We start from the raw sequence: 25,016 nt of genomic DNA on the forward strand, positions 1-25,016 counted from the left end.
TCCCATGATTTTAGCCAATCTGATAGGTGTAAAATGATATATGAAGATTTTTTTAAATTTGCATTGATCTAAACAATAATTTAAGATATTTCTATATGACTAAAATTGTTTTGATTTCTTCATCAGAAAACTGCCTATTCACATCTCTGACCACTTGTCAATTGGGGAATGTATTCTTATAGATTTGACAAATTTATTTACATATTTGTAACATAAGACCTTTATCTGAGAAACTTGTCTATAAAAAAGTTTCCCCCCAATTTCCTTCTTTCCTTTTGATCTAGGCTATATTAATTTTATTTATTGAAAACCCTTTTAATTCAATGAAATCAAAATTATCCATTTTACACTTTCCAATACACTCTTATCTCTTGTTTATAATTCATAAATTGTTCACCTATTCATAAGTCTGATAAGTAATATGTTTCATGTTCTTCAAATAATCTTGTAATATATCTAGGTCATGAATCTATTTTTGACTTTATTTTGGTAACTGGTATAAGTTACTGGTTTATGCCCAATTGCTGGCCAAACTGTTTTCTAGCTTTCCTAATTTTTCTCAAATAATTTATTCTTATCTTATCAAAACCGAAGACTTCCTACTTGTCAAATCATTTGCTGCTCTCAGAAAGCCTTTCCAGAGGGAATGAGAAAGGCTATTTTGGCATCCTCTTGGCCAAACAGAAGTGCTACATATTTCTTCAAAGGTAAAATCAAAGGTAGGGGCCATCATCCAGGTTGGCTGAAAAGCCAACACCAGGTAGCAGGGGGAAAACCTACATTGAGTGAATACAATCAACATAAGCTGTAGTCACAGGGAAGAAGCTGAACTCAGGAGATGTGTGTACCAGAGTTCCAGTGGAGGGAGGAGCAACCTTGGAGTCAGGAAGACCTGTGTTCAAGTCTTGCCTTTGATACATACTGGCTGTCTGACCATGAAGAAGTCTCATAAACTGGACTGCAGGAAACACTCAAAGACAAGTGCTAGTCTCCACCTGTGAGAACAGTGCCACACCATAAATTTCACACCTAGATAAAACCACAGGTCCAGACCCCACGACTCTTTTCAAACAAATTGAGTGATTCACTTATACCAATCTTTATTAGATATTATAGTCAAAGCTAAAAAAAAACAAGAAATAAATTAAAAATACCATTCATTGGAATATAAACTAGTAAGCCATCATCATATATATATATAAATATATATGTATAAAAAAGTAAAATACCTATGTATCGTGTAGCCTCATCCGTCTCCCCTCCAAAAGCAATCTTTTGTCCTTCAAGTAAATTTGTCACCCTTTTAAAATGACGAAGGTTGATGATTCTTTCATAATCAGGAGACTTTTTTATTTCTTCACCATAGAATTCCTATTTAAAATAATTAAATATACTTAGTTTTAATGTCCAGACTTATGGTTTCACCAATCTGAATACTCAAATCAAGAACTTACCTTGTTTCCTAAAGCATCATTACATTTCTGCCCAATGTTCCATACTACTTTATATCATCTCAAGAAAAATGCTTGTAGTAGGTGTAGTTCTGAAAGACCATTGTTTTAGATCAAGTCTCATGGCCAGAAAAGGAAAAGTCCAGAGATGGTAAATATTACTCAGTTATTACATATTGTCTTTTGACCAGGATGCTCAAGAAAAGATTGACATTTAAGACATGCCAATCAAGAGACAGTACTAACTTCTAGGTTCTTCCCTACACAACCATACACACCAATCACAGTCCAAAGCTCCTACTCTCACTGTTTACATCAGACAGTTAGGACACTAATCAAAAGGCCATGGATATGGAGCAGCTAGGTGGCACAGTGGATAAAGCACCGGCCGTGGAGTCAGGAGTACCTGGGTTCAAATCCAGTCTCAGACACTTCATAATGACCTAGATGTGTGGCCTTGGGCAAGTCACTTAACCCCATCTGCCTTGCAAAACCCTAAAAAAAGGCCATGGATATCAATGATGCTAAAGAGCTCTGGCTTAAATATCTCCATGAAGTCAGAAGTCAAGGGTCTTACAATTTTATGAATCCCTAAATATGGGGAAAGAGAGTTTCCCAAGGAACCTTTCTTGCTTATAAGCACAGGGGAACTACAATCTTAGTGATATACATGCCCCAAGACTGCCATAAAATGATGACCCAAGTCTTCACATTGTCTGCAGACTCAAACTTCCACAACAGCTTATTTCTGTGAATTTTTCAGTCATCAGTTGTGGTGTGACACATCCCTCTCCTCCTCCTCCCCCTCCCCAATATAGGAAATGCAAACATGGAATCAAGTTGAAACCAATGGAATCACAATAACAAATCTGACTCAAGTGGCATCTATCCTCAAGCTCCCCATATACTTCAGAAAGAGCCAGGAAAGGGCAGACAGGAGTAATTTTGGTCAGAATATATGAAGAGGAGTGAAATTGGATAATGCAGGAAAGAAAGTGTTCTTGAGAGAGAGGTAACACATACAGTAAGAATTCTGCTGCAAGGGAAATGGTGAGAAGTCAAAGGTGAGGTCAAAGACAAGCGTTAGGAGAAACCTGATGGAAAGAACATAGGTTTTAAAGAAAAGGAGAGTCTTCCAGAAATGGAAAGGGGGAGGGGAAGCAGAGAGAGAGAGAGAGAGAGAGAGAGAGAGAGAGAGAGAGAGAATGTGTGAGAGTGCCTGTGTTGAGATTAAGGCTGGAAAGATAGCTTGGAACTAAATTTTAGAAGGTATTAACTACCAGAATCAGGAATTTATGTTTTAGTGAGTAACTAATGGGAAGCCACTGGAGGTTTCTGAATAGAGAGTGTTGACAGGATCAAAACAATAGAAAAATTATATGGAAAACTAATTAAGAATCAGTACCTTGACCTAGAGAAGGAAGACAAGAAACCATGAAGAGATGAGGATCTGAAAAAAAGTCCTCATAGAGAAACTAGATCCAAGTTTGTATTGAGGAGGTAAAACTGCCTGAATAATGTGACTGCTATAGGACAGTGGGAGGTGAGGGAAAGAGAAGAGTCCAAGATACCTTTGAGATTTTAGAAGCCTTGACAGGCTGGGAAGATGGTTCTACCATCAACAGAAACAGAAGTTTTGGGGAAGGTTAGATTTTTTGATGGGAAGAGAAATTTTTCTGTATGTACCAAGTTGGAAGCATTGGATGAGTCACCTAGATAAAGCTGTAATGAAAGACTGAAACTGAGGAGATGGTGGGGTGAAAGATACAGATTTGGGAATAATTTACAAAGAAGTGAATCCTGAAGCCATAAAATAGATGAAACTTCCTTCAGTGAAGTCATTTGCTCCCTCCTTTCCAGGTCCTTAACCACCTAATCTGGGCCCCCAGCACTTTGGGCCGAGATTACTCAACAGCTTCCCAGCCATTTCTGTCTATGATCTATCTTGAACTCTGCTACCATTATTTTTCCTGAAATATCACTTTCATTCCCAAATCAGGAAACTACAAGCTTGCTATATAACCTAGAGATAAAGTCCAAACCATTCAGAGACTTTCTTATCTAATTCTATCTTCACGTGATCCTAACACAGGTTCTCCTTTCAAGTTAGGTCAGTCTCAGCATCCCCTCTCAATATTTCCTGTCGATTCCCTCATTTCTGCCTTCAGTCATGGTGACTTTCCTGTTGAAAGAATGCTCTTTTGCTTTTTTCAGTGACAAGGCAAATTCTGAATATCTCCTAACAAAATGATAAATGAACTCTCCAGAGTGGCAGGTTCAGTATTCTGCACACATCTGATGATGCTGTCCAAGATAGACTGTGTTTACATCTGTGGTTCCTTCCCACTCCCAGTTTCATAATATTTCAGATTTTCTCAAATGATCTTAAGAATCATCACCAAATTTCTTAAAATTCTCTAATATCTTTAATTCACTTTAATAAATAAACGACACTCCCTAGGAGGGCCTCTCTAGGCAAAGAGGCCAAGCCAGCTGTCAAAGGTTCAACATGCAGACGTTTGGCCCCAGGCCTGCTGCAAAACAAGGAATACTTCAGTCATAGCAACTCACCCTTTCTCATCCTCCTGCCCAACATGCACCCTCCATTCTATTCACAGACTGATGTGACAAATTTCATCAGATTTGTTGAGAGGCACTATTGCCAATCATACTTATCAGCATATAAAAACATGCAAAAACTGGATTATTATATATACACCTATGCATATTAATGTCATATATCACATAGACCCACTGTATACAAAAATCAGTGGGCCCTGAGTAGTAATCTTAATTTATATTCTATAGGTTTTGGTTACATAAACCAGATGGAAATAATGAAATTTTACAGAGGGCAGAAGGGAAAGGTAGAGACTTAAACATCAGCAGAAGAGAAAGATCTACAGCAAGTAAAAGAATAAATGGATCAGTAAACACTGAGGATGTGGCTAGAACTTGTAGACCATTAACACCGAAGCCATAGCTAGTTATGTGATATGTTTACCTTAAGCAACTAGACATTTGAATAAAGCCAGATGAGAAATTCCCTGAGAACCCTGAAACTTCAACCCACCTTCACAGTTTCCTTTATCTTCTCCACAATTTGGTTTTGGAGGGAGGGCTCACAGAGAATGTAGTCTGGAGCAATGCAGGTCTGACCACAGTTCATATACTTCCCCCAGGTGATACGTCTGAAGAAAACAAAGGACAAGACGACAATTATGTTAAAAAGTCACCCTTAACTGTTGTGTTCTTGCTGCTAGTCAAGGAATTTGCTCATTAATTGGACAGAAGGAAGAAATAAAATAGTAATAAACCAATAATCCCTTCCTCACAGCCAGATCCTGTGCCTTATCACAGAATGGAGACAATTCTCAATGAATATCACTTAATGGAAAAAACCACCAATAATCTCCACATCAGTTCTATTTGGCTTCACAACATGTCTGCATCAAAGATGATAGAGTAAAGCAGGAACTCAAGCTCTCCTAAATTCCCTTTCAAACAACTTTAAAATATAATTCAAAACGAATTTCAGAATTAACAAAGGGACTGGGTGAAACAATTTTCCAGTCTAAAACAACTTAGTAGGTCACTGAGGTGAGAGTGGAGCACAGTTCAGCCTAAGTCTTACTGGATGCCAGCGTAAGTCCTGCCCAGGAAAACCAGTTGCAGACCTTGGGGCTGAATGAATCAATAGCAGGGACTCCCAGAGATTTTAGTCCATGAAGGTTAAGAGGGCTGGAAAATTGATCAGAAGATTACAAAGGGGCAGCTAGGTGGCACAGTGGATAAAGCACCGGCCCTGGAGTCAGGAGTACCTGGGTTCAAATCCGGTCTCAGACAATTAATAATTACCTAGCTGTGTGGCCTTGGGCAAGCCACTTAACCCCATTTGCCTTGCAAAAAAACAAAAAACAAAAAACAAAAAACAAAACAGAAGATTACAAAGGCTACTTTGCTGGCACTGGATAGAGGAGATCTGGGTCACAGTCCTGGGCTGCAGACTCACAGGGTGAGGAAAAACACTATCACACTAAAGCTAGTGCAGTTGCAGGGAATCCTAGTCACAGATCCAGGATGGAAATGAGTGCTTGTGATTGTGCAAAGATAAAAGCACAGCCCAGGAGAGCAGTGACCACACCTCTCCTTAGAGCACACCACCCTGGAAGAACTGAAAACTTATAGGTCCCCAGAATTAGCTCTGAAAACATGAAAATCTGAAGCTTGGGAGAGTGTTTTCTCCACCCCAAGAACAGAACTCAACTTTAACATATAGTTAAGTAAAGAAACAGGTTGGGAAAATGAGCCAAAAAGAGAACCCAACTACAGAAAATTACTATGGTAACAGAGAAGATCAAAGCACAAACCCAGAAAAGAACAATGTCAAAATACCTACATGCAAAAACACATAAACAAATATGAATTGGTCTGAGGACCAAAAAAAAAAAAAAATTCCTGGAAAAGCTCAATAAGAATTTTAAAAAACAAGTAAGAGAGGTAAAAAAAAATACTGGGAAAAGAAATGAAAGTGATGCAAGAGAATCATGAAAAAAGAATCAATAACTTGTTAAAGGAAGCACAAAAAATGGAAATAGATGTACAAAAACTCACTGAAAAAATTAAAATTGGGCAAGTATAAACTGATGACTCTGTGGGACATTGAGAAACATAAACAAAAATCAAAAGAATGAAAAGAATACAAGAAAATGAGAAATATCTCATTGGGAAAACAACTGACCTGAGAGATAATTTAAGAATTAATGGACTAACTGAGAGCCAAGATCAAGAACATGGACAGCATCTTCCAAAAAAAATTAAGGAAAACTCCTCTGATACCCTAGATCAAGAATGTAAAATGGAAGTGGAAAGAACACACCTATCACCTCCTGAAAGAGATTCCAAAATTAGAACACCAAGGAATATTATTGCCACATTCCAGAACTCCCAAGTAAAGGACAAAATACTGCAAGAAGCCAGGAAGAAATAATTCAAATATGGGAAGATAGTTAGAAAGAGTATACTTTAAAAGAGAGTGTGAATGTAAGTCAGCTATGATGGGGTGATATCCAAAACAAATAAGGGGTGAAAAAGAAGGGAGAGTGAAATGGGGTACCACACATAAAATAGTTTAAAAGAACTATTACAGTGGAGAGGAAGATGGGGGAGAAAGCTTGAACCTTACTCTAATCAGAATTGGTCAAAAGAGGGCATAACATTTACACTTAGTGGGTATAGAAATATACCTTACCCTATAGGGAAGTAGATGGGGAGAAAGATAAGAGAAAGAAGGAAAGGACTGAGAGAAGAAAACGCAGATTGGGGGAGGCAGGATTAGGGGAGAGAAAATGAGTCAGGGAAGAGAAAGAGACAGAGGGAGGGAGTGAGAGAGAAAACAGGATGGAGGGAAATACACAATGATCATAACTGAGTCTGAATGAGATGAAAGCACTAGTCTATTAAAAAGCAGAAGACACACAAAGAGTAAATTAAGAGGCTGAAGCAGCCTGCATCTAAAGACTCCAAGAAAAACAGAAATTGGGCTCAGGCTATGACAGAGCTCAGAAAAGACTTTGAAAATCAAATAAGGGAGTTGGAAGAAAAACTGGGAAAAGAGAGAGATGCAGGAAAACCATGAAAATGAAGTCAACAGCTTAGTCAAGGAAATCCAAAAAAATGCTGAAGAAAATAGCATGCTAAAAACCAGCTTAGGTCAAATGGATAAAACAGTTCAAAAAGTTATTGAGGAGAAAAATGCTTTAAAAAGCAAAATTGGCCAGATGGAAAAAGAGATAAGAAAACTCTCTGAGAACAAATCCTTCAGACAAAGAATAGAATTCAGGGAGATTGCTGAATTTACCAGAAATCAGGAAGCAATATTTCAAAACAAAACAAATGAAAAATTAGAAGAAAATGTGAAATATCTCATTGAAAAAAACAACTGATATGGAAAACAGACTTAGGAAAGATAATTTACAAATTATTGGAATACCTGAAAGTCATGATCAGGAAAAGAGCCTTGATATCATTTTCAAAGAATTACTACAGGAAAACTGCCCTGATATTCTAGAAACAGAGGGCAAAATAGAAATGGAGAGAATTCACAGATCCCCCCGAGAAAGAGATCCCAAAAAACCAACCCCTAGGAATATTATAGCCAAGTTCCAGAACTCCCAAGTCAAAGAGAAAATATTAAAAGCATCCAGAAGGACACAGTTCAAATATCATGGAGCTGCCGTCAGGATCACACAGGACTTAGCAGCAGCTACATTGGAAGCTCGTAGGGCTTGGAATACAATATACTGGAAGGCAAGAGAGCTTAGAATGCAGCCAAGAATGAACTACCCAGCAAGGCTGAATGTCCTCTTCCAGGGGAAAAAGATGGACTTTCAATGAACCAGGGGAATTTCAAAGGTTCCTTTTGGAATGGCCAGAGCTGAACAGAAGGTTTGATCTTCAGATACAGGACTCAGGTGAAGCATGGAGATTGGAGGAGAGGGGGGAAATATGAGGGACTTAATGAGGATCAACTGCATGTATAGAAAAATGATACTGATAATATTCATATGAACCATCTCAGTTAATAGAGCAGGTAGAGGGAGCTTTTATAGTTGAAGCACAGGAGAAAGCTGAATTAGAAGATAAAATATGGTGTAAAAATGGAGTCAATAGAAAAAAAGGGAAATGGAATGGGAGAAAGAGAAAGGAGAGGGGGAATAGTCCAAGATATTTCACATAATAAGATTTTTTTTATTACAATGAGCTATTGCAATGATATGGAAGGGGGGAGGCAAGGGGGAATGAGGGAACCTTTGCTCTCATCAGAGGTGGCTAGGAGAAGAAACAGCATATATACTCAATGGACTATAGACATCTGGAGTAAGAAGGAGGGGGAGCAGGGGGAAGGGGTGGGGATGTGAATAAAGGAGGAGAGGATGGACCATGGGGGGGACAGTGTTCAGATATAACACATTTTCTTTTTTACTTCTTGCAAGGGGCTGGGATTGGATGGCCTGCCCAGGACCATGGGGCCAGGTGGATTCTGGGCCTAAGGGGTGGTATGGGGGCTCAGGGCTTCTTGGCCCCAGGACCAGGGATCTGTCTGCTGTGCCACTCAGCGACCCTACAGCAGAGTCAGAGTGAAAGGAGAGAGAAAATATAGTACATGGTAGTGGAGAAATAAGAAAGGAGGGAGTTGCGATCAGCAATGGCAATGGTGGAAAAATATGGAAGTAACTTTTGTGATGGACTTATCATAAAGAATGAGATCCACCCGTGACAGAGTTGTTGGGGTTGGAACGAAGTCTCAAGCACATCTTTTGTTATTATTATTTAGGGGAGGGTACAGGGCAAGTGGGGCTGGATGGCCTGCCTAGGGCCACATAGCAGGGTGATCTTTGGGTGTCTAGGGCTGGATTTGGACCCAGGTGTTCCTGGCTCAAGGGCCAATGCTCTGTCTGCCACCCAGCCACCCCTACTATTATTACTATTTTATTTTATTTTGGGTCTTTTTTTTTCTTTTTTCTTTTTTTGGTTTTTGCAGGGCAGTGGGGATCAAGTGGCTTGCACGTCACACGGCTGGGTGATTGTTGGGTTTACGAGGCTGGATATGGGCTCGGGTGCTCGTGGCTCCAGGGCTGGTGCTTCGTCCATTGCACCACCTGGCCATACCTACAATTATTACTATTATTTTTTCTTATTTTAATTTTTTTCTCTCCCCTTTACTTTTTTTCGCCCAAGCAGGTCTATCTGTATTCATAGGGGAGGAGGGGTATTTTGTTTACTTGTAAACAAGAATATTTTATTAATGTAAAAAAAAAAACATTTGTACAAAATAAATTTAGCTACCCCCCAAAAAAAAGGCTGGAGCAGAACCTATTGTGCTTCAGTTGAAGTAAAAAAAAAAAAGCAGGGATAATTTGTGATCTCAGACAAAGCAAAAGTAAAAATAGATCTAATTAAAAGACAAAATAAGACATAATTTTATAACATTAATTTTATAAGACATAATCTTGCTAAAAGAATCATTATATTCACCAAATGGTACAAGCAAACTTTTAAAGCAATTAAATGAGTTACAGGAAGAAATAGTAAACTATACTAGAGGGGGGCCTCAACTTTCTCCTCTCAAAACTAAATAAAGCACAAAATAAAGGAGAAAGGAATTAAGAAGAGGAATAGAACTTTAGAAAAGTGAGATATGATAGATCTCTTAAAACAAATCTTTTCTTAAAAAACTCAAGAAAAATGAATGAGAAGAGGAAAAAATATAACCTTTTTTTTCAGTGGTACATGGCACCCACATAAAAATTGACCGTGTATTAGGGCACAAAAACTTCACAATCAAATGCAAAAAAGCAGAAATATTAAATTCATCCTTTTCAGATCAGAATGTAATAAAAATGGATTAAAAATTAAGCAGAAAGTAAAGAAATCCAATCCTAAAGAATGAGTGGGTCAAAGAACAAATTAAAGAATAATTTCATTAACAGAGAATGACAGGAATGGCTAGGTAGCATAGTGGATAGAGCACCAAACCTGGAATCAGGAGGACCTGAGTTCAAATCTGATCTCAGACACTTATTAATTACCTAGCTGTGAGACCTTGGGCAAGTCACTTAACCCAATTGCCTTGCCCCCCCACCAAAAAAAGAGAGAGAGAGAGAGAATGACAGCAGTAAGACAATATACTAAAATTTATGAGATGCAGCCAAAGCAGTATTTTGGAGAAGATTTCTATCTTCTAAATACTTACATCAATAAAAGAAAGCAGATCAATGAATTTGAGCATGTAACTAAAAAAAAAAAAAACTAGAAAAAAGAATAAATTAAAACACCCTAAGAAAACACTAAATTGGAAATAGTGAAAATCAAAGAAAAAATGAATAAAACTGAATTAAGAAAACCACTGAATAAATAAAACTGGCAGCTGACTTTATGAAAAAAATAAACTGGTTAATTTGACTTAAAAAAGAAAGAAAATCAAATTACCAATATCAAAAATGAAAAAAGTGAATTCACCACAAATGAGAAAATTAAAGCAATTATTAGAAGCTATTTTATCCAATCATATGCCAAGAAATCTGATAAATGCCCCATTAACAGAAGAGGAAATAGAATACTTAATCCATCTTAGGAAAAGAAATTGAATAAGTCATAAATTAGCTCTCCCAAGAAAGAATCCCTAAGACCAGGTGGATCCACAAATGATTTCTACCAAATATTTAAAGAACAATTAATTCTAGTACTTTATAAACTACTTGGAAAAATAGACAAAGGGGTGCTTATAACTAAACTAGGAAGAGGGGGAAAAAAAGATCAATTTCGCTAATGAATATTGATACAAAAATTTTCAATGGAATGCTTATGAAGAGATTAGCACTATATCACAAGGATCAATCACTTGCTATGGACCAGATGGGATTTATGTCAGAAATGCAGGGTTAGTCCAATCTTAGGAAAACCATCAACATAAATAACATATCAATAGCAAAATCAACAAAAAAAAGGATCATCTCAAAAGCTACAGAAACAACCTTTTGACAAAATATGGTACCCATTCCTATTAAGAAAATACTAGAAAGTGTAGGAATAAATGAAATTTTACTTAAAATAATAAGTCTTATCTATCTAAGATCACCAGCAAGCACTATCAGTAATAGTGAATAAGCTAGAAGCTTTGCCAATAAGATTGGGATGAAGCAAGGATGTTCATTATCATCATCACTATTATTCAATATTGTACTAGGCATACTAGCTATAGCAATTCAACAAGAAAAAGAAATTGGAGAAATTGAGAAAACAAAACTATTCCTCTTCATAGATGATATTGAGAGAATTCTAGAGAATCAAATAAAAATTTAGTTGAAATAATTAACAACTTTAGCAAAGTTATAGGTTATAAAACAAATTTATATAAATCATAAGCATTTCTATATTATCAACGAAGTCCAGCAGCAAGCAATAAAGGAGTTTTAAAAAAATAATTGTATGGGGTGGCTAGGTGGCACAGTAGATAGAGCACCAGCTTTGGAGTCAGGAGGACCTGAGTTCAACTCCGGCCTCAGACACTTAATAATTACCTAGCTGTGTGGCCTTGGGCAAGCCACTTAACCCCATTGCCTTGCAAAAAGAAACTGCAGATAATAAAAAAAAAAATTTCAAGTTCTAACTGCCAAGACAAAACCAGGAACTATATGAACACAATTACAAAACACACATGCCTATCTAAACAGATGTAAAAATATCAATTGCTCACAGTCAAGCTAGGCCAATATAATAAAAATGACAGTTCTATCAAAATTAATTTAAGGTTATACCATGCTAATCAAATTATCAAAAAATATTTTACAGAGCCAGAAGAAATAATAAAACTTATCTGGAAAAACAAAAGGTCAAGAATACCAAGGAAATTAATGAAAAAACTATGAAGGAAAAACAAAGAAGGTGGCTTAGCAGTATTAGAACACAAACAGCATTATAAAGTGGTAATCATAAAAACAATCTGGTAATGACTGATGGAGTGGTGGTTCAGTGGAAAAGATTAAGTAGATGATACAAAGAAATATAGTAAACTAGTGTTTGATAAACCCACAGATCCAAGCTTTTGAGATAAGAACTTAATATTTGACAAAAATTACTGGCAAAACTGGAAAGCAGTTTAGCAGAAAATAGGTACAAATCAACATCTCACAACCATATACCAAGTTAAGGTCAAAATGGGTATAAGGATTTAGACATAAATACCATGGGCAAATTAGGGAAGCAGGATAGTTTATCAGATTTGTGGATAAGGAAAGAATTTATGATCAAATAAGAGCGTATAAGATACAAAATGGACAATTTTGATTATATTAAACTAAAAGGGTTTTGCACAAACAAAAATAATGCATTCAAGAACAAAAGAAAAGCAGAGAGCTGGAAAAAAATTTGCAATAAGTATCTCATAAATTCCTCACTTATCAAATATATAGAGAACTGTAAAAATTCATCTTTCTTCAACTGATAAATGATCAAAGGAGATGAAGAGGTAGTTTTCTGAAGTAGTCAAAGTTATCAAATGATCATATTAAAAATGCTCTAACATTTAGATTCAGTCTAAATCACTATTGATTAGAGAAATGTATATTAAAACTCTGAGGAATCACTTCACAATTGTCAGATTGGCAAATATAAGAGAAAAGAAAAATGAAAGATGTTGGAGGGAATGTGAGAAAACTGGGACTAATGCACTACTGATGGAACTGTGAACTAATTCAATTATTCTGGAGAGCAATTGGGAACTTTACTCAAAGGGTTAGAAAACTATACATACTCTTTGACCCAGCAAAACCACTACTACAAGGCTTCTATCCCAGAGAAATTTAAAAAAAGGGAAAAAGACACATGTAAAAAATATTGATATACCATTTGTGATGGCAAATAATTTGAAATTGAAGGGAATTTCATCAATAGGGGAGTGGCTGATAGTCATATGAAAAATTGCTCCAAATCATTACTTATTAGAGAAATGATTAAGGCATCTCTGAAATACCACCTCACACCTCTCAGACTGGCCAATATGACCAGAAAGGACAATGATCAATGTTGGAAAGGATGCGGGAAATCTGGGACACTAATACATTTTTGGTGGAGTTGTGAACTCATCCAGAGAAATTTGGGATTATGCCCAAAGGGCAACAAAAATGTGCATACCCTTTGACCTAGCAATACCACTACTGGGTCTATACCGTGAAAAAGATGATTTAAAAAAAAGGGTAAAAACATCACTAGTACAAAAATATTTATAGCAGCCCTGTTTGTGGTGGCAAAAAATTGAAATTAAGTGAATGTCCTTCAACTGAGGAAATGGTTTAATAAACTGTGGTATATGTATGTCATGGAATACTATTGTTCTATAAGAAACCAGGAGGGATGGGAATTCAGGGAAGCCTGGAAAGATCTGTATGAACTGATGCTGAGCAAGATGAGAATCAAAAACACATTGTACACCCCAACATCAACATGGGGGTGATGATCAATTCTGATGGATTTGCTCATTCCTTCAGTGCAACAACAAGGATAATTTTGAGCTATCTGCAATGGAGAATACCATCTGTATCCAGAGACAGAATTATGGATTTTGAACAAAGACTAAAGACTATTACCGTCAAAAAAAAAAAAAAATAGGGGAGTGGCTGAAAAGTTCTGATAGAATACTATTGTGATCTAAGAAAGATGAGTTGGATGGCTTCAGAAAAAATTGGACTTACATAAATTGATATAAAGTGAAGTGAGCAGACTAATATGTAAACATGTTAAACAAATGTATGTACAACGCTCACTACACTATTCCCAGGGGAGAAGTATGTAACATAAATGTCCAAGTAGATAACTGCTGAAAATCTTTCTTCTCATGTAATTGGAAAGATAAAATAAAACATCAGGTGAAATGAGCAGAACCAGAACATCCTACAAAGGAAAAGCCAAATACTTGTATGATGATCAACTATGAATGTCTCAGTTACTCTCAGCAAACCATTATTCAAGATAATTCCAAGGGACTCATGATGAAAAATGCTATACACCTCCAGAGAAAGAAGTGATGGAGTCTGAATGCTAATCAAAGCATACTATTTTTCACTTAATTTTTTTCATTTTTGGGGAAAGGAGAGGAGAGTGTCCTTGTTTTCTTTCATAACATGACTAATATAGAACTACACTTTTTGCATGATTGCAAATGTATAACCTCCATTATACTGCACATTAGGGTGGGGAAGCAAGGGAGAAAATTTGAATCTCAAATTTTTAAAAAATGAATGCTAAAAATTGTTTTTACATTCAACTAGGAAAAAATTATTAAAATGACTTTTTTTCAAGAATGCATCCAAGGGAACTGACAGAAAGCATATGCTTTCAAAATTCATTTCTGAAACTTGGCACAAATTTTCCCTTTGAAACAAAGAGGTATTTAGGTTCCCACATCAAAAGGGCCAGCCTCACATTAGGGCTAGCCCACATCAAATACAACTTGATTTAAGCAGCCATGTTGGCCGCCTGGCAGAAAGCAGGATGAAAGATTGTTGGTGGCTCGAGGGGATGTGATCACTAGCTCCTTGGCATCTTAAAGAATGCTTCTCACATGACCATGAGATCTGCTGGGCCATGCCAGTGGGATTTCAGTGACTTGTGTGGCTATATCTGAGGAGAGAGGACTCCTTCCCACCTTAGTTCAACTATTCAAATGTGTAAGCATTTTTAAAGTAAGCTGTTCACAACAACTAAGTTTTCCATATTTTTATTTAAATGCAGACCTTGATATTCTAAGAGTTTATACTTCAAATAATGAAGCTAAGCTGTAGAGACCCAACTTAGAAGATACTAGAAGGATGTTTCATCACTCCACTGTTTCCTACTTTGCTTCCCAATCCAATTTGTAATGGAGGTGGTCTACATCAGAGGGGTCTTACTCAAAGCTACAGACTGAACCATTTTAAAATGTAATTGGAAAATGTTTAACAAAATAATCTGAACTATATTACAACAGAAATAATGTTAATGTGGTTTTCTATGTCAGTATAGTTTTCTTTTTTTTTTTTTTTTTTAGGTTTTTGCAAGGTATATGGGGGTTAAGTGGCTTGCCCAAGGCCACACAGCTAGGTAATTATTAAGTGTCTGAGACTGGATTTGAACCCAGGTACTCCTGACTCCAAGGCCGGTGCTTTATCCACTACGCTACCTAGCTGCCCCTCAGTATAATTTTCTATAGAATCTGACATTACTGGGCTACACTCTGAGCCAAAGCTGGCTCTTTTGTCAGACTAGTCTGTGCTTTTCCATAACATGCTAATTAAAATGTTGCCAAAAATAATATTAATTTTTTTAGCTGCCAAGTCATCTAGGTAGCATTTTTAACATAGGAAGAGTCAACTGACATTATAATGATCATGTCAAGAGAAATGAGCAGTCAGAGAAGGTGATCATGTAAAAAGTCAAAGAAAGCAAAGTATTTTGCATCCTAAAGAGAGAACTGATGAAACTGAGTCAAAGAGACAAGCCCTAAGCAAATAAGAATGTTAAATACATTCCTGGATAAAGGTCTCACAGGGTGCTCAGAATAGAGCAGCTGAATCAAATGACTCTCAAACATAGTAGGAAAAAACCAACTTTCACAACAAGAGTCATAATGTTAAGCCCTAAGGGCTCACCTAGGCCCTGACCTTCTCTCTGATTCCAAGGCAATTTTTAAGGAAGGACAGTTATTCTCTAAGATAATAATAAGTTCAAGAAGATTAGGAGGTATCTTATATACAGCTTAGTGGCTTCCATTTCTATTTAAGATTGATGCCACCGCTCTCCACCATGCTGTTTTTGATTGAATAATTAGAATCAGAGAGCTGGCTTCAGAGTGTGGATAACCATTGGGAAAGGCACAAAATGACTTACAGGCTGCCTATATGGGGTTGTGTCTACTGTATATCCTACTTGGTCTGAGGATACTCCAAATCATTGCTTTGCTATGAGCCAGGTAATGTCACAACTAGATGCTCTCAAACCTCTAGCTTGAGGAAAGAATCTAATGGCTTCCTTTTCTAAAAACTTTACAGATGGGGGGCAGCTAGGTGGCACAGTCCTGGAGTCAGGAGTACCTGAGTTCAAATTCAAGTAAAGTGAGTTTCTGCTTCCGGGATTTTCCCTTCACTCCCTCCAAAGTACAGTGTGCTGAAGTTTTGCTTGGGCAGATAGGTAGAGCCCCCAGAGAAATGGCTTTCTTAGCTCCCTGGGAGCAATAAGGCAACAGGACAAGACTACAGCAAAGCCACCTTGCTCTCTCCAAGGCTCCTTTAGGTGCGGCAAGATCAGCATTGCTCTCTGGACTCACAGATCAGGCTGGTCCTCTGAGGGTGCAGTCTCCTCCTACTTAATCCAATCTTCTACAGAAACTGACCTGTGCAACTGGGAACTTCCGGAAGTATGGAGAGACAAAAGTAACCCAAGGGATGCTCTTTGTGGTGAGGAAGAAGCAAAAACTATTTCACATTAGGAGGTCAAACCACACCCCAAATAGCTACTTTACTGGATGGCACAATTACTAGCCTGGAAAAAGAGACACAGGAAAACAAAAGAATCTACATTCTTTTAGTTAGCACCCTGTAAGAGGATTATGTAATCAGCAATGGGCTTATTTCTACCTTTGTGAAATGTCTTCAGAAAATAGTTCAAGTAGGAAAATTTTCCAAAGAATACAACAATCCAAGCTACACATTAAAGACCTACTTCTTTTCCCTCTTCAAAGTAATTCGCTTTATTTCAAACCAAAGAACAGTGATAATTTAAAAGAAAAATCAAGGGAAAAGAGTGCACCAGAGAATATTTACTCAACTAGGAATTGTGGCTTCTGCACATTCATTTAAAAGAGGTAAAGAGGGGGCAGCTGGATGGCCCAGTGGATAAAGTACTGGCCCTGGAGTCAGGAGGACCTGAGTTCAAATCTGAACTCAGACACTTAATAATTACCTAGCTGTGTGACCTTGGACAAGTCACTTTACCGCACTGTCTTACCAAAAAAAAGATGTAGGAATATGTCCGATGACATGGGCATGGCTGACGGAACATGGTAAATATGAAGAAGACGTAGAAATTTATTTGTAAAGGTTTATAAAGAAATGTCGTAGTGAGAAAAGCATGATGAGAATAATACCATGACACTGTCTATGACTATAGAAAAATAATAAGTGTAATGAAATCCAATAAAGTAGATAAAGGAAGAAATCAGAAAGGGACAAAGAATTTAACAGCACATTACTGTTATTTTGTTCAATGCTCAGAGAAAAAGAAATAACACAGCAAAGAGGATATAACTTATAACTAGGCTTCCTAACAAAAGGTAAAAGGACTTAAATGTATGTACAAACCTGTTTCTAGTATTCTTTTCCAGTGGCAAAGAATTGGCAATTGAGGGGATGCCACTACTGGGGAATAACTGAACAAAGCTGCGATTCATGAATGCAATGGAATACTATTGTGCTATATAGGAAATGATGAACAGAATGCTCTCACAAAAACCTGGAATGACTTCCATGAACTGATGCAAAGTGAATGTTCTGTCTACAAAGTAACAAGACTGTAAGATAATTAGCTGTGAATGACTCAGCTTTTCTCAGCAATACAAAGATCCAAGACAGCTCTGAAGGACTCATGATGAAAAATGCTATGCACCCCCCCCCCCCCCAAAGAACTGATGGTATCTGAATACAGTTTGAAGCAGACTTTTTTAACTTTCTGTAATTTTCTTGAGTTTGTTTCTTTTTTTGGGGGGGGGTCTGTTTTCTTTCACAACATAACTACTATGGAAATATTTCATATGCTTACACATATACAACTTATTTCAAATAACTTGCCTTCTCAATGAAGGGAGTGGAGAAGGAAGACGGGAGAAAATTTGGAAAAATTTTAAAAATGAATGTTAAAATTGTTTTTACATGTAATTGGGGAAAAATAAAATAGTCAATAAATTTTTTAAAAAAGAATAGGTCATGTCACACTGGTCATTCATTAAGGGTGTATGGACCAAGCACTGTGCTAAGAACATGAAATATAAATATTAAGGAAAAGAAAGAAAAACAGTGCCAGACCTCAAGGAGATTTCAGTGAAAGGGATAGGGGAAGATAAGGCCTGCATCAAAGACAACACTGGCCAAGCCAAGAGAATCAGGCCAGGTCAGGATGCTTGGCTGGGGACTCCAGGAGAAACTTGTCAATGGGAGGAGGGGGACCTTTCAGGGTATGAGGAGGCTGAGATACAGGGGTGAAATCAGAGAGCTGGGAAGGAGGCTATCAGGTAGTCAGTTATAAACCCTTTTTGAGAGGGTCTTTGGACAGGTAGATCTGGGTAATGCTCTAAACAAAGTCTAACTAAATTCCCAAAAAGTATCTGATCAAGTTCTCCTGTGCTCCTTGACAAGACAGAGCCCTGGATGAGACAGTGGTAGAGTTAAGCAGATTCAGAGTCAATGGATGGATGCCAACTTGGAAGTAAGTCTCTTGGAGTGCCTTAAAGATCTGTCTTTGCCTTTGTTTTAGGAAACATTTTGATAATTGATTTTAAGTAGAGAGTATACTTATCAAACATGCAGATCATACAAAGCTAGGAAGGAGACCAAATACTAGTGGGAAAAGACAGCTTTCAAGAATTAGGACAAACTAGAATAATGGACTGATTTATTAAGATGGAACTTTAAAGATACTGAAGTTGTATACTGAAGTTCAATAATCAACTTCACTGATACAAATGAGAAACAGTCAATCCACAAGCACCTGCTATGTGCCAGCTCCTATGCTAAGCTCTCAGGACACCAAGACAAAGGACAGTCTGTGCCCTCTACTCCTGAAACTGAGTTGGGGGGGGGGGCAGGGGTCCTAGCAGATGCTCTCTTCAATATGAAGAGTAGACTGCACAGTTAATGTGATCTTGGATTACACAGGGTGTCCTAAGTCTTCATGAAGTTTTAAGTGATTAAAAGACTAACTGATTAAATTAGCCCCTAAATTTAGCTAGTCCAAACCTCTATGCTTTGAATGTGGACCTTTTCCACCAACATGTATATACTCTCCTTCTGAGCTCTGTGTGGCATCTGTTTTCAGCTATTGCAATTTTAAATGGCATTGAAACTTGAGTACAATGTATAATGAGAGGCATAACACCGAAAACACAGGAGATATTACGCTTGTTGTACTCTGCCAGTATCAGATTATATCTCTATCAGACACTGTGTTCAGTTCAAAGAACCAATTTTAGAACAAGGGCAAGGGTATGCAAATTAAAAAAAAACAAAATTTTAAATACCCAATTAAACACCAAATTGAAAAATAGTGAAAATCAAAGGAGAGATTAATAAAACTAAAAGTTAAAAAAACCCACTAAGAGATAATTTTTGTGGAAAAAGAAAACCAAATTACCAATATCAAAAAGGTAAATGTATCATCAACAAAGATGAAACTAAGGCATTTTTAGGAACTTTTTTTATCTGATTATATGCTAATAAATCTAACAGTCTAAGTGAAATAAAAACTTAACAAAAATATAAAATGTCTAGATTTAAAAAAAGGAAATAGTATACTTAAATAAACCTATCTTAGAAAAAGAAATTGAACTAACCATGAATTAGCTTCCCAAGAAAGAATCCCTAAAGACCAGATGGTATCACAAGCAAACTCTAGGAGCGGCTAGGTGGCGTAGTGGATAAAGCAGTGGCATTGGAATCAGGAGTACCTGGGTTCAAATCCAGTCTCAGACACTTAATAATTACCTAGCTGTGTGGCCTTGGGCAAGCCACTTAACCCCATTTGCCTTGCAAAAACCTAAAAAAAAAAAAAACCAAGCAAACTCTACTAAACATTTAAAGAATAATTAATTAAAATACTATATAAAATGTTTAAAGAAAAAAAGGCAATGGAGTTCTACCAAATTCCTCTTTATATCACAAATATGTGGCTGTTACCTAAACTAGGAAGAGGAAAAAACCAGAAAAAACAAACTATAACAGAGACCAATCTCCTTAATGACACAGATGTAAAAATTTTAAATAGAATACTTGCAAGGAGATTAGTACTGTATGCTATGATTATGGGATTTATATCAGAAATGCAAAGTTGGTTTAAGATTAGGAAAACTTTCAAACATAACTGACTAGCAATATACAACCAACAGAAATCAAATGATTATCTCAATAGCTGCAGAAAAAGCTCTTGACAAAATACAACATTCATTCCTAATAAACAATAAAGAATACGGGAATAAATGGAGCTTTTTAAAAAAAATAAGCAATATCTAAAATTTTCACAAGCATTATCTATAATGGGAATAAGCTAGAAGCATTTCCAATAAGATCAGAGGTGAAACAAGGATGTCCATTAATCACCACTATTATTCAACATTGTAGATATGCTAACTACAGCAATGACATAAGAAAGAAATTGAAGGAATCAGCATAGGCAATGAGGAAATAAAACTACCAATCTTTGCAGATAATATGATGGTATACTTAAAGAAACCTAGAGAATCGACTTAAAAACAAAAAGCAATAGCAAAGCTATAGGGTACAATATAAATCCACATGAATCACCAGCATTTATATATATTATAACAAAGTCCAAAGGCAAGGGATAGAAAGAAAAATTCCATTTAAGCAAGTTTTATCTGCCACGACAAACCCAAAAGCTATATGAACACACACATTTCACACAAATCAACTGAAAAAATATCAATTAGTCATCAGTATGCTGAATCAATAAAATAAAAATGACAATTCTACCAGAATTAATTTACTTATTTAGTACCATGCCAATCAAACTATCAAAAAATATTTTATAGAGCTAGAGAAAATAATTACAATTTCATCTGGAAAAACTAAAGTCAAGAATATCAGTGGAATCAATGAAAAAATGTGAAGGACAGTGGTTTAGCAGAATCAGGTCATACATAAATTATACTACAAAGTGTTAATCACCAAAACAATGTGGTACTAAGAAATAGTGGTGGATCAGTGGAATAGATCAGGTACACAACACTAAGTAGTAAATGATCATAGTAATCTAGTGTTTGATAAAGTCAAAGACCCAAGCTTTTGGGATAAGAACCCACTATTTGACAAAAAATGCTGGGAAAACTGGAAAGCAATTTAATAGAAACTAGATGGAGAACAATAACTCATTCTATATACCAAGACAAGAGGAAAAAATAGGTATATGATTTAAACAAAAAGAGTGATACCATAAGCAAATTAAAGGAGCATAGAAAAATATACCTGTCAGATCTATGCACATAGGGAAGACTTTATAACCATTCAAGAGATAAAATCATGAGAATTAAAATGGATAATTTTGATTACATTAAATTAAATATTTCTGCAGAAACAAAAACAATGCAGTCAAAATTAAAATGCAGGAATATGGAAAAAATGTTTTGCAGCAGCTGTCTCTAATAAAAGTCTCATTTCTCAAATATATGAGAACTGAGCCAAATTTATAAGAATTCAAGTCATTCCTCAATTAATAAATGATTGAAGGGGATGAAGAGGCAGTCTGCAGATGAAGAAATCAAAACTATAGGTATGTGAAAAAATGCTCTAAATCACTATTGATTAGAGAAATGCAAATTAAAAATAATCTCTGGCACAACTTCAAATCTATCAGATTGGTAGTATAACAGAAAAGAAAAATGACATATGTTGCAGAGATGTGGGAAAACTGGGACACTAATGCACTGGTAGTGGAGCTATGAATTAATCCAACCATTCTGGAATGTGCACATTCTTTGACCCAGCAATACTACTTTTAGGTCTGTATCCCAAAGAGATCAAAGGAAAAAGAAAAAGGACCCATATATACAATAATATTTATAGCAACTCTTAGGTTGGCAAAGAAATGGAAATTGAAGGGGTGCCCGTAAGCAGTAGAATGGTTGAACAAATTACAGAATATGATTTGATGGAATATTATTGTACTAGAAGACATGAAAATTATGTGAAGACCTATATGAACTGTTATAAAGTGAAATGAGTAGAACAGAAATGTGTACACAGTGACATCAATATTGCATGATAATCAACTGTAAATTCCTTAGTCATTCTAAGCAATACAATATTCTAAGAAAATTCCAAAGTACATGATGAAAATATCCCCCTCCAGAGAAAGAAGTGATGGAATCTGAGTACAGATTAAAGAAAAAATTTTCATGTTATTTTTCTTGCCTTTTTTTTTTGCAACATGGCTAATTTGGGAATCTATTTAGCACAATTTTACATATATAATTGATATCACATTTCTTGCCTTCTCAATGGGAAGAGAAGGAATGAAAGAGAGAGAATTTAGATCTCAAAATTTATTAAAAAAAAAGAGGGAGAAAAAAAACAGAACCTGGGCACACACTGCAGAGTCCAGGGGAGGCCAACCGGGATGCTTGAAACTATACCCTATGGGCAGCCAAGGGAGACAGAATGGTTATCCTTAAGGATGCAGAGAGATGCCACAGGTAAGGAATTAAGAACGTTATGCTTAGTTCTAAGATCAAAGGGCAGAAATGTGAGAAAAGGAAATTTAAGCTTTTGAATATATACATGCTCAGGAAGGAATATATTCCCCTTTACCAGAGGGCTTCATGTGGAGACTTCATGGCCATTTGTCAAGAATCCTATAGAACAGATTATTTTTCAGGTAGACCATATATTACCTGTTATATCTTCTGAATGCTTATCTAAATGATATAATACATTTAAAAGAAATTGCAAGGGAAAACTTTTTTGAACTCCGGATACTCTTCATGTAGTGAAATACTCACAGGTAAGCAGTGAAATTCCAAGCTCATCAGTGATCAAGATTCTAGGAACAAAGTATATATACTGCACAGAGAGGAGCAAACTTCCCTTGATGGAAAATAAATGAGAATGCACTCTCACCTGCAAGCAACATCAAGATTACAATCTTTATCAATATAACATGGACTCTTCCCTCCAAGCTCCAGAGTCACAGGGGTCAAATGCTTGGCAGCAGCTTCCATGACAATCTTCCCAACACCAGTGCTTCCAGTATAGAGAATATGATCAAATCTTTGCTTCAGGAGTTCTGTGGTCTCCTTAACGCCACCATTAATAACACAGTACAGTTCCTTATAGGAAGAGGTAAGGCAGAATAAACTTGGGTTACAAAATGATCATTAAGATTCCCACATTCATTCCTTTTTTAAAAAATAAAAGTTATTTAATTTTTTCCAATTACATGCAAACTAAGTTTTCAACATTTATCTCTCTCTTTAAGGTTTTTGCAAGGCAAATGGGGTTAAGTGGCTTGCCCAAGGCCACACAGCTAGGTTATTATTACGTGTCTGAGGCTGGATTTGAACTCAGGTACTCCTGACTTTAGAGCTGGTGCTCTATCCACTGTGCCACCTAGCCACCCCACAACATTTATCTTTTTTTTAAGATTTTGAGTTTCACATTTTTCTCCCTCTCTTCCCTCCTCCATCCCCACAACAGCGGGTAATCTGATATAGTTTATACATGTACAATCAAGTTTAACATATTTCTATATCAGTCGTTATTGTGAAATTAGAATCAGAATGAAAGGAGGTAAAAAACCATGAGAAAGTAAATAAAAAATACAAAACAAACCTTAAAAAGTGAAAATAGTATGCTTAGATACATTCAGACTCCAGTTTTTTTCTCTGAATGTAAATGACATTTTTCATCAAAAAAAATCCTTTGGAAGAATTGAAAATTGAGTGAATGTCCATCAATTGGGGAATGGCTTAATGAACTGTAGTACATGTATATCATGGAACACTATTGTTCTATTAGAAACCAGGAGGGGCAGGAATTCAGGGAAGTCTGGAGGGATTTGCGTGAACTGATGCTGAGTGAGATGAGCAGAACCAGAAAAACACTGTACACCCTAACAGCAACATGGGGGTGATGATCAACCTTGATGGACTTGCTCATTCCATCAGTGCAACATTCAGGGACAATTTTGGGCTATCTGCAATGGAGAATACCAACTGTATCCATAGAAAGAATTGTGGAGTTTGAACAAAGACCAAAAACTATTACCTTTAATTTAAAAAAATATCTTATTATGTAATTTTGCTATCTCTTATACTTTATTTTTTCCTTAAGGATATAGTTTCTCTCTCATCACATTCAACTGAGATCAATGTATACCATGGAAACAATGTAAAGACTAACAGACTTCCTTCTGGGGGGGGGGGGGTTGGGGGGAGGGAAGTAAGATTAAAGGGAAAATTGTAAAATTCAAAATAAATAAATAAATGTTTTAAAAAATGTTTTAGTTGTCCTTGGTCACTGAACTGCTAAGAGGATCAAAATCTGTAATAGTTGAGCATTACACAATATTGCTGTTAATGTGTACAATGTGCTCACTTCCCTCGGCATTAGTATGTGCATAAAGATATCTTCTTCTGAGCCTTACAAAACGCTTTTTCACTGCTCCAAGGTGATGCTATGGAGACAGATTATGCTATGAGAGACAAAAAAGTCAAGATGCAGTATAGGTGAGTAGTAAAAAGCACCCTGGACCAGAAAACTAATATCTGGGTCCAACTCTTCCTGGCTACCTGAGATTCATAAAAGAGCAGAGGAGGCCCCTGATACAAGAGGAGATTTAGACTTCTTCCAGATACTCTGAAAATTCTGTTGCTTATGTACATATCTGATGGAACTGATTATTTCTGGTTCAGTCAAGATTGCATCTACTATGTCAGAAGATTCTTAAGCTGGCAGCAAACCTTGCCAAGGAGAGGCTAATGTTTCTGGGAGTCTCCTTTAAGAAATTTACAGGAGCAGCTAGGTGGTGCAATGGATAGAGCACTGGCCCTGGAGTCAGGAGAATTGAGTTCAAATCTGCACTCAGACACTTAATAATTACCTATCTGTGTGACCTTGGGCAAGTCACTTAACCCCATTGCCTTGCAAAAAGACCCAAACAAACCAAAAAACAAAAAAAAAGAAATTCACTAAGAACCAGAAATTCAGACATCATGGCACTGGATTACCTGGTGCCTTATGTAAAGGTATG

The 25,016-nt window shown here is 36.5% G+C and overlaps 1 protein-coding gene across 4 annotated transcripts in view; it reads right to left on the reverse strand.

The window, feature by feature from the left end:
* The window catches only part of ALDH3A2 (aldehyde dehydrogenase 3 family member A2), a 52,999-nt gene that overhangs the window by 20,859 nt on the left and 7,124 nt on the right, over nucleotides 1-25,016 (reverse strand). For all 4 annotated transcript variants that reach the window (XR_012468804.1, XM_074189247.1, XM_074189245.1 and 1 more), the window contains 3 exons: nucleotides 22,886-23,094; nucleotides 4,525-4,642; nucleotides 1,230-1,371 (listed from right to left, as the gene is read on the reverse strand). Coding sequence is in view for 3 of the 4 variants with exons in the window: in XM_074189247.1 (XP_074045348.1) it covers nucleotides 1,230-1,371; nucleotides 4,525-4,642; nucleotides 22,886-23,094 (469 nt within the window). In the remaining variant the exon portion in view is untranslated. The remainder of the gene's footprint in view (nucleotides 1-1,229; nucleotides 1,372-4,524; nucleotides 4,643-22,885; nucleotides 23,095-25,016) is intronic.

Source organism: Macrotis lagotis, chromosome 5, assembly GCF_037893015.1.
Source record: "Macrotis lagotis isolate mMagLag1 chromosome 5, bilby.v1.9.chrom.fasta, whole genome shotgun sequence".
Taxonomy (NCBI): domain Eukaryota; kingdom Metazoa; phylum Chordata; class Mammalia; order Peramelemorphia; family Peramelidae; genus Macrotis; species Macrotis lagotis.